Raw genomic sequence first — 11,710 nt, 5'->3', positions numbered from 1 at the left:
AAACAAGCAAACCAAATTTTAACAAGCTAATTCAGAGAATTCGTGTCCCCCGCTTAGGGAAAAAGTCGGCTCCCCCTGACTAAATTTGTAGAATTATTAAATGTACACTGAAGGAAATAAAATACATGTATGTCAATATGCATATAAAGATTTGATTGCTTATTCTTTATTATGTGTATAGAAGATTTTTTTATATGGAATATTTATCACACTGTAATGATGATTTTATAACCTCATAAATTTTTCATTTCACATGCTGAATACTATCATTTAGTAAAAAAAAAAAAAGTATTTAAAATAAAAAGAAAGGTTCGACCGAGATTCGATCCCGGGACCTCTCACACTTGAAGCGAGAGACATAACCACTAGACCAGAGAGTCGCTTTAAACGAAGTGAAGTATATGCAGAACTGAAGTCACATACATGTATATATTCATGTTTTCATGTTCGGTATTCTAAAAATTTTACACAATCCATGGTGTTTGATTTATTTAGCCTTTATTAAACAGTTATATATAATAGATGTAATAAGAACATAAAGTCCGCCGAGAACCTGTTTTATACGCAATAACTCTCCTCATGCCCCTGCGCTAAAAATAGCGACATGTAATACTATAAATACTAATAAAACAAACGGGGCGGGGCACTTTGAGAGGGGCGAGAGACGTCCTAGGGAGTTTTGGTATAAAATTACATTGCATAAGCTCAAAATCTTCTTGAAATTTCGCCCGGAAATGATAGTGTTACACACAGACAGAATGTATAAATTTACGACCTTGAACTTTGACCTTTTGACCTCAAAATCAATAGGGGTCTTCTTTAGGCCACCGGGAGTTGTTATGTAAAATTTCATTGCGATAGCTCAAATGGTTCTAGAGATATCGTGTGGAAACGAAAGTGTTTTAACAGACAGAGTTTGCTTATTTATGACCTTGACCTTTGACCTTTTGACCTCAAAATCAATAGGGGTCTTCTTTAGTCCATAGGGAGTTGCTATGCTAAATTTCATTGCAAAAGCTCAAAGGGTTCTCGAGATATCGTGTGGAAACGAAAGCGTTACAGACAGACAGAAAGACGGACGGACGGACGGACGGACAGACGGACGGACGGACGGACGGACGGACGGACAAACCCAAATTAATATCCCCCACTTTTCAAGCGGGGGACAAAAAATGATTTGGGGGGGATAAAACAATGAATGAATAGTGCAGCTTGTAAAACTTAATGACGTTTAATCATAAATGAATTTATTGAGAGTATAGATGTTGAATAAACCGACATAAACCAGGTTATACTTGAATAATTTGGCCAAGATTTTCAATTAAATTTAAAATCATTTATCAACAGTGGTTGCAAAATGTTTGCCAAATACTACCCCCGGGATTCAGGATTTGAACAAACTTGAAACTAAACTAACAGAGGATACTTTATTAAGACTTGTTTTAAAAGGTTTGCAAAATAAACCATACCCATTTTTCAAAAAGAAATCATAGTTGGAAACCAGTATACATGCATATATAGATATTTCTTCGAAATTTCTAATTATGCTTGTTCAAAATGGGTTTTAAATTGTTAAATGCATGTAACTTGATGGATCTACATGTATTAGGATATGTAATTTAATTTATCTATGAACATTCTTAATGGGATCCATATAATTGATATGATGAACAATCAATTTATATCTTACCTAACCAATATTCTCCCTCCACATTACCGAATCCTTCTTTGTACGAATCCCAGGATCTATTAAAATCTACTGATCCGTCCATCCTCTTATTAATAACCTACATGTATAATGAAAAGTATTTTATCAGCAAATACAAAAATCATGGAAAGGGGGGGGGGGTCAAAAATCTACAGAGAAAAGAGATTCTTAGTCAAAGTCGATATTACAATTTTAACTATACAAAATACAGGAAACATACATTTGTATCTTCCCCAAAAGAAAAATATAATTTACTTCAAATAAATGAATTATAACAATTTAGTTGAACGTCTAGCCAATATATATATATATAAACATAAAATAGAAAATCATGAAATTTCTTACCGTCCAGCCCCCTCCCTCGCTAGTCATGTCACAGTACACCAGTTTCTGTGTCTTCATATCCGGGTATATAGAGTAGACGCCATCTTTCCCTTTTGTGTTGGGTATGAATTTTAGAATTAATGCACAGTCTCTTTGCTTTCGGAGCCCTGTTTTCGAAGATTAAATATTACATATACAGTTACTCTTTAATTTTTTTTAAAAAAATATTTAAATCCTACAAAGAGTAAATATAAGTTGCTTTTAAAAATATATTGGCAACATTTATTAAATTTTATTTTTAAGGAACGCAGATATATTTTTAAATTAAAAATGACTGATACATGTACTTCTCACATTTTTTTTTTTGGGGGGGGGGGGGGTATTTAAAAAAAAACCACATAGGTACTTACTCTGGTACATGTACTTGTTGAAGTGTTTCCCCGTAAGTCTATAGCGAGACAGAAGAGAAATGTCCACAGAGACCGGGGTGTCCACTTTGACGGATGTGTTCAGGTGTTTCCAGTTCCAGGGAGTTAACTGCAGTAGAGACTCAACATTTCCTGATAAACAAAGCATTGATATATATTATTATCTATGTAGAAAGTATTATTTTCTATATAGAAAGAATTATTTTTACACATTTATAAATTTTGAATTTTTAATTATATATTTTTTTAATAACAAAAAAATTTACAACTTCAAAATACCTTGTAGATGGGAATGCAGAGTTATACAACGTGTGGTTAAAAAGTGCAGAAAGAAACACAGTACCACAAAATTTTTTTTGATTAGAACCATATTTTCTTCTGTTCCTGCATGCACATGTACGATAAATAAGGAGAGTATCTCCTTATATATTATAATTAAAATGTAACAGGATATTTTGTCAACATATGTGTCGATGATTTTATGTTTAAGATATAAATAAAGGTAAAAGGCGGAGCCAATGTTTTGATAGTCGATGCCCAAGTAAGGAAAAGCACTTAGCCAGAAGAACTCTGACCCACTCTACCCAACCTCTTTAGATCCGCCCATGACAGTTTCGGATAAAGCTCTACGCACTTTTTAAGTTCCCATGGTTTTTCGTACAAATTAAGGACACATTCTGTAATAAAACTTAACGTTATTGAAATACAGTAAGATTACAAACTTCTAGTATGTATTGTAATGTATATTATTATCTCTTATCAAAACTACACGCCCTAAGATTAATTTTTTTAGGTTGCTTTTAAGGGGATTTAATCAATACATGCCATGGTATGATGTACATTTGAATGATTTCATAATAGGTTTTTAAAGTGAAATTTATCGAGCATTGATACTGTTTAGTTAAAATTTTCTAATGACTTCTTTAAGATGATAATTTTTGTACTTTGCATGTTTAACATGCACATCTTGGTTTTAACGAAATGTTGGACCAAAAAGGACAATGCTGCGTAAAGAATCCATGCCAAAAGAGAGAAAAAAGTCGCTTATCTTTGTAAAATAGTAAATCTATAGAAATTAAAAATATTTTCATTTACGGTTTGAAACTTTTAAATTTGGCAGTGGAAGGTATCTTTCATAATGTTTGATTTCAATAAGTAAAAAATTACAGCTTTTTATATGACCCACACTCCACGAAACACCCAACACTCACTATCTCAGCCAGTAAACAGAATGAGTACTACTGTAAATCACATTTTATTCTCGAGAACTTTATTTTCGCGTAATTACGCGAGACGGTGAGCACGCGAAAATTTCATTCTTGCGTATAATAGTTTTCCTCAAGATTATATAGAAAAATATTAATAATTCGTGAAAATTATGTGTCGCTTATAAAAAGTCAATGACCATCTCGTGAAAATAAGGTGACATGAAAATACAGTGATCTACAGTAATCACGACGAGTGCTTTACGAGGCACACTATTTAAATTAACTTGGTATTTATTTCATTGTATAGAACAATTGAAAACACTTAATGCATTTTAAAGTCATGTAAATGTACAGAAAATACAGAAGCTTATTAGATGCAATGTTTCTGTGCCTAGGCAAGGCATAGGACTGCTTTCAAAAGAAAAGATAGAAGAAAGACAGCTGTATTTGACTTGACACTAAGTAAAAACCAAATGAGAACTGTCATAATCTATCAGAAAAGAGCATATCAAAAATCCTACCGATTATTATACGTGGATTATATTTTAAATTAGTGAAATAGAATTAAAATTAAGTTATAAATCACTTATAAAATATATTTTGCTACCTCGTTACACAATTTGGCATTGTAACAATCTGATGTTAATTTGTGCTAAAAACTATATGAGTTTTGATTCAAAATTTAGTTTCTTATATTCATATCTTTCATATCGTATTCCAGTAGGCTTGAAATTAAAGATACCACTGAGTCTTACACATCTGTTCCACATCTAGATATTTAACTAGAAAAAGAGGTTTATGTTAATCTGGTGACCAAGCTTCGTGATAAACGTAATAAATTTACTTTTTTCAATCGAAAATTTCTCTTATTTATGCAGCAATATACCTTCATCAACTGAATACGGGGTTAATATCTCCCAGTTGATTCGATACACAATCTGGAGCATGCTCTGCGTAAGAACAATTTCTAGAACGAAGCAAGTTATTGACAGATAAATTGATGAAACAAGATTATCAACAGTCTCGTTCAAAATTATCAATTCGTAAGTTCTATGGTCGATACAATGACCTAGACAGCAAATACAATCCATTATTAAGTCTCATGCTGACAAACGTTTTTCATACTAATTGTTGTAAAATTTTACATTAATTACATAACATTGAGTGGGGGTTCAATCATGATAAGAAAAAAACCAAGATAAAACACCGCTGGATGGGAATAAATTAATAACAGACTAATTATAGCAAGATTCAGTTCCCTAGGCAATGTTATGTACCGACAAATCGTGCCGAAGAAAAGTGAAAGATGAATTTTATTAACACCTACAGGTATCTGTCTTTTAAGTCCTCGCCATGACATGCTAATGATCATGGGAGACCTGAATGCGAAAGTGAGTACTGACAACACTGACTGTGAGAAATCTAAGGGTAAACATGGCCGTGGAAGTAGGAATGAGAATGGAGAGCGCTTAATTGAATTCTGTTTCAACAACATCCCAACGATAGGATCAAAAGATCCAGGTAGTACCGGTATATTGTTTTTGTCCTGTCTATTTTCTGTCTATTTGTCTGTTTTTCTGTCTGTTGTCAAATTAAAACCTGGCCAATAAATATTGAGTGGATGGGGCTATGCCTTTCATATTTCACTGGAGACCTTTATTTGGGTACCACCAAATTTGATCTCTTGACCTTGACCTTGGAGTTTTACCTACTTTTACCTACTAATTTTTTTTTCAATTTATAGTTTCTTATATAAAACAGAGTGATTGTAAAACAAAATTTTTACTTTTATGAGAATACAAACACACTTACTTACACTATCCGAATCCATCGTTGTAATGTTGTTTTTTGTATTTTAAAATTTGTCGTATTATTTAATTGAAATTCTAGTTTAATATTTAATTGGTAAGGGCCCTTCTTTCAGTGTGTGTCATTTCTAAATTGATGAATAACATAAAACTTGGCGTGCTTTAACTTTGGTTGGACTTTTTTATGCTATGTGTCTTACTTGTGATATAATTTTCATTTCGGACTTAACATTCTATGTATAGAATATTCTTGGTTATGCATCTTATGCCATCCATGGTTCCAAACGTCATTACGTTTATATAAAAGCCCCAGATAAATGTCAAAATATCGATTTAACTTAAACAAATGTACACTTCACAAAAAGGAAACATGTTTCATATTTTTTTATTGATACTTTAAAACCACAATAATTTTTTTTTTATTTTTTTGGTCTGATCATCATTTTTGCAGACTTCAAAGATATAGCTGCTTTTCCTCTACCAAAGTGCTCCCAATTAACACTTCCATTTGTTTTGACAGCAGATTTATGGTATTGTCCATTCAGATCACACTCATCGCAAGCTCCGTACCACCAACTTGATTTTCTACTGACAGCACAGGAATTCTTCCACGAGTCGTTATCAGCATCCTTCGTGGAAAACGGCCTTCCATTATGATAAGCTAAACTATTTCCTAAAATATATAATTATTATTTTTTGTATATTGTTTTGTTCCCATTTTTGTCATATCCAGACAAACTATGTTTAATATTAACACTACCTTAGGGTTATTCTATGTCAATATTACTACATACGGCTTTGCTTAGAACGAAGTATTTACGGATTTATCCATACATGTATATCATCCCCATTGTGGCTCCTTCCTGCCCTCCGAGGTCATGATTTGAATAACCTTAATTAATTCTATACTACATATACCTGAGGATACGTCCATATCAATATGACTAATCATGGCTTTGCTGTTCTTGAAAGTACGATTTTTAAAGATATTTTTCTATTGTATACATTTTATACCAGACTTTGATCCTCAGGTCTTGCCCCAACCATTATCTAAGGGTTCAGGATTTGAAAAAATTTGAACAAATTTGAATTTGAATTTTCAGACGATACTTTCATATTAATATGACTAATCATGGCTTTGTTGTTCTTGAGGAGATTTTCAAGGAATTATTAAGAGCTGTTTTCTGATTGATTGATTGATTGATTGTATATTGTTTTACGTCCCTCTCGAGATTGTTTCACTCATATTTTGTCCTATACTCGGCTGTGAGAGACACTGAGCAGAGAGGAATATTTTTCGTGCCAGCAACTACTGAGACACGGGGCCTCGGTTTATACTGTCTCATCCGAAGGAACGGTCTCCATGTTCCACAGTGGGATTCGAACCCGCGACGTAAGGATCGACTCCTTGCTTTGCAACTCTTGAGCAGACGCTCTTACCACTGAGCCACGCGGGCGACAGGAGCTGTTAGCTGTTTTAAGACATTTTGCAAAATAATCAAAACACATTACCTACAATATTTATCTAAGTTTATGTCATATCTGCTTAAATTTTCTTCTAATGTGCTGGTTCAACATTGTATTTAAATGGGAAAAATTATGGTAAAAAGGTTCTATTAGGAAACAAAATCAAATTTAGCTCAACTTTAGTTTTTGGGATATCCATTTCATTCATTTGATGAATAATCAATTTATCTCTTACCTATCCAATACTCTCCATCCACATTTCCAAATCCCTTTTTGTATGAATTCCAGGATCTATAAAATTCTACTGATCCGTCCATCCTCTTATTAATAACCTGCATGTATAATGAAAAAGTATTTAATCAAGCATATACTAAAATCATGAAGGAGGAAACAAAAAAAAACTATGTACAAAAAGATCTTAATTCAAAGTTGATATTACAATTGTAATTATGAAAATACAGGAAACATATCTTTCCAAATGAAAATATAATATACTTAGAATAAATGAATTATACAAATTTAATAGCCAAATTATATGTATACAGGGTTCTCCATGAGCTGTTTTACTGTGTTGCTCCCGACACAGTATAATTTTCTCCGATACAGTAACGATTCAAATTTTATGCATGCAACACAGTAAAAAGTTTGCCGACACAGTAAGATCTGTGATAATTAGAACATCTAAACAAACAAATTCTCTCTAATTGAGAATTTGATTAAACAATTATATCGTACTTCAATTATGGGTTAATTGCTAGTTGCATAAAAATACATTGTATTATTTTTTAAAAAAATATTTAAATATGTCTTTTCTATAGAGCCATGGCTCTAGAATTATTTTAGCACTGTAAGTCTGACATAACATCGTATATCAAAGTCATTGCTTAAAATTTTTAACATATTCAAGGAACTCTTAAATAATTTACTGTTCTGAAGTTTCAATTTCTTTTTGTAATTGATAACTCAATCAAGAAAACTGATAAATAATCAGGGAAAATTTACATTTAAAAAAGTTAAGCAGTACGACTGTATCGAATTTCCTCTGCTTTTCAAATTGTAATTTTTATTTTTATCAATATGTACGACCATACCATTTGTGTAACTAATTAGCGATTTTTAAATAAGTGTGTGCATGTATTCTTTTGTAATTTTCATAAATAGTGATTTAGTTGCGAATTTGATCGCGAAAATACCGCGAAATTTTAGTTCTTCGCGTTAACTCTGCAACACAGTAACGTTTCAAATGATGGAGAACCCTGTGCATATATACACATAAAATATAAAAAACAAGAAACTCCTTACCGTCCAACCCCCTCCCTCTGTAGTCATGTCACAGTACACCAGTTTCCTTGTCTTTATGTCAGGGTATATAGTGTAGACGCCATCTTTCCCTTTTGTGTTTGGTATGAATTTTAAAATTGATGCACAGTCCCGTTCTATTTCGGAGATTTAAAATGCACAGTTACTCTTCAATTGTTTTTAATCATATATTTGTTATTAATCTTACAAAAACTATGTTCCTTTTTGAAATATATCGGCATCATGATTTAAAAGGAATGTATACTTACTCTTATACTTATTGAATTCGAATTTATTTCCTGTAAGTCTGTAGTGGGACAAAAGAGAAATGTCCAGAGAGACCGGGGTGTCCACTTTTACGGATGTGTTCAAGTGTTTCCAGTTCCAGGGAGTTAACTTCAGTAGATACTCTATATCACCTAAAAATAATATTAATAACAATCAAGAAAATACAGTGATATTGAAAAAGTATCCTTCAATACGTGTTAGCTGATTTTTAATTTCAAACAAAACATCCCCAAAAAAAACTTTCAATAGTTTATATTAATTGATATTTAAATTTCAATAAAATGACGATATTTAAAAAAAATACCTTTTAGATGGGTATGGGATGCCATACAACCAATTGTAAAGCACAAAAAGAAAAAGCACACATAGAAAATACTCTGAAAGAGAGCCATGTTTCTTGTGAAATCACTGCTACATAGTATTATATATACTTTATTTTGTCACAATTAAAATGTAATTCGATATTTTGTTTATCTCTATAGTTTCGTGACAATTTGAGTCGATAGTTGCATGTTACATTTATATAGATAGATAAGGGTGATGCCTTATTTTTGACAGCCAGTGCTCTATTGAAGAAACTCGCATGAAATCCTCCCCCAATACTCAACGAATAATTGTACATTTCATTTAATATACATTTACTGATTTTAATTTTAAATGTACATTTTATTTTTTATATATTACTGGTTTCAATGTAACGGAAATAGTTCAACTTTCCTGATTTGAGATGAATTCGTTTTGTCCCATTTGTGTCTACATTTTTATTGATTCCTTTACATTCTAAATCAGGATATGATTTCTTTTAAAATATGTTTTAAGCAGATTAATATATTGTCGATTTCTAGGTATAAGCAGTTCTTTAAATCGTTATTAAGAATTTTTGCAATGAATCGACAACATTTTTCATTTTCGCGTGTTTATTGAAAATAAAGAATGGGCATGCTCATGCATGAAACAGAATAATTAAAACTTACAACAAAGTTTACCCTTGGATCCAAAGAATAATATCGTAATGAAAGACTTTAAAAGGCTTTCACTTAGGGAGTTTTCAATAAAAGAAAACTGTTCCTAAAATTTTCAAAAGTTTTAAATGTATTTTTTCTTTTTTCCTAACACCAGTCTTGTAAAAATTGATGTATAAAATACCAAATCTCTTTAAAAGCAGAATGAATCCCTGTATAATTGTAAAAAAAAAATTATATATCCATACATATGACAAATTACATGCATTTTTAGACAGATTTTAGCAATAGGGCATAGAAAAACTTTCAAAAAAGTATTATAGAAAGTATATATTGCATTATACCGTGAACAATCAAACATTTAGCCTTAAATGTAAATTATACATTGATACTTATGGTATTTATGTACACGTATATAAAGGAATTCATGTAATTTAAATGCGTATAAAATTGGGTATTTTTATTAATCACCATTTTGTGTGAATTCATGGGTCCCGAGGGGATTTTCCGGGCTTTATATTTAAGCAGCCTCTAGTTACGGCTATTAGCCTTATCCTTATAAAAATAACTTTGGACTCCAAAATGTGGTTTACAAATTTTACCCACCTCCACCCCTTCAATCCTCCATAACTATTGTTATTGTAGAAAATACATGTACTAGTTTCTTTTTCTATAAGGTGCCTATTGTTATTGCATAACTATTGTTGTCAGGGATGGGGTAATCGTATTTAGTAATCGTAATCAGCTGTAATCGATTACAATTTGCCAAGTAATCATGAGTAATCAGTAATCACCCATTTTTCTGATTACAAGTAATCGTAATTTAATCGATAACTCTGAAAAAATCCTGTAATCATGATTACTTTTTGATTACTTTATGATTACAATTATTAAAACATCATTCATGAAATAATGATTTTGATGATATTCAGTGAGCAAAAGTTATTACATGTATAAAAATTATAAGCTATTTATTGTTAGATGTCTTCTTCTAATGCTTAAATCAGGTCCATTGTCCAGACAATGAGTAAATTCTATCAGTTCCTAGCTATATTCATTAGTAATTTCAAAATGCTTTAGCAGCAGAGCAATTCGCCATATGGACTTGAAAAATATTATCAAACTGGAAGAAAATTACTACAGGATCATTTTAAAGTTTGATTTTTTTGGTTTCCATCAATTAACATGTGTCAAATGCAACATTTTGTTTTCCCTATAAAAATATTTTTGAATAGACATGTTTTTTTAAATATCAGATATTCCTTTATTGAGATGTGTATTCTAAAATCACTTTGTTTGATTTTCTGTATACATAAAAAGATATGTGAATTAATTAGTAATAAAACACTGATATACTAAAGTTGGCTCAGCTTGGGTTATGAACTATCCATGCTATCCCAGTCAATGTGTTAATTCTTGTAAAAACATCTAGTAATTGGCAGCTTAATTGAAAAGATCATCACTCATCAAGAAGGTCAATTACTTGTGTAACAGTTCTTTATCGAATCCCTTTAACTATAATTATGTCCAGTTTGATAAATAAATTCATTTTATTTCTATCTCAACAATAACACAGATATTTACTTGTATTAAAGATAGAAAACATGAACTTGATAAATCTTATGCATCTATATTACATGTAAGAAATGTACCACCAAACTTTTCTGGATTCTACCTTATGTATACCTGAAATATGAATGATACTTAAAAAGAGAAGACTGAATAAAAAACATTCTGTTGTTCTTGAACATTAAACAAAAGGAAAACTTAATGTAATCTAAAGTAATCATGATTACGTGAAGGAAAAGTAATCAGATGTAATTGATTACTTTAAAAAAAATGTCTGTAATCAGCTTGTAATCGATTACTTTTAAAATCCAAAGTAATTGTAATTTAATCGATTACTTTTGAAAGTAATCGACCCCATCCCTGATTGTTATTGTAGAAAATAGATGTACCCTGTAATCTCATTTGGCATTTGTAATAAATGCTCTATACACACACACCCTCTTTATTATTTAACATGCTGCAGAACAGAGCTGCAAATGTGCTTCGGGTTCACATGAACGGAATTTTTCATCAGTTTCTGTATTTAAGAGCACATAAAAATTCTTTTTTGTTCCTTCATTAAGTCGGAAAATATGATTGTGTGGTGTTCATTGACATTCAGAAAAAAAGGTTTTTTTCACTTTTTTATGATGTTTGGTGTAAAGTACTA

At 31.3% G+C, this 11,710-nt stretch overlaps 1 protein-coding gene across 1 annotated transcript; it reads right to left on the bottom strand.

Moving 5' to 3' along the window:
- Positions 1 to 1,690: 1,690 nt before the first annotated feature.
- On the bottom strand, positions 1,691 to 8,922 carry LOC134256789 (techylectin-5B-like; the record flags this gene model as incomplete). The annotated part of the gene is made up of 9 exons (XM_062739458.1): positions 8,835 to 8,922; positions 8,512 to 8,661; positions 8,246 to 8,379; positions 7,179 to 7,275; positions 5,958 to 6,149; positions 2,740 to 2,844; positions 2,443 to 2,592; positions 2,054 to 2,199; positions 1,691 to 1,787 (listed from the first exon to the last, which is right to left on the bottom strand). Coding segments are annotated over exons 1-9 (1,159 nt in total), but the record flags the coding sequence as incomplete, so codon positions are not given.
- Between the last annotated feature and the right edge of the window lie 2,788 nt (positions 8,923 to 11,710).

This window comes from Saccostrea cucullata, unplaced genomic scaffold, assembly GCF_032062105.1.
Source record: "Saccostrea cucullata isolate Sc308-1 unplaced genomic scaffold, CSIRO_AGI_Scuc_v1 ctg16032, whole genome shotgun sequence".
Lineage (NCBI taxonomy): Eukaryota > Metazoa > Mollusca > Bivalvia > Ostreida > Ostreidae > Saccostrea > Saccostrea cuccullata.
This window is presented reverse-complemented; position numbering and strand designations above follow the sequence as displayed.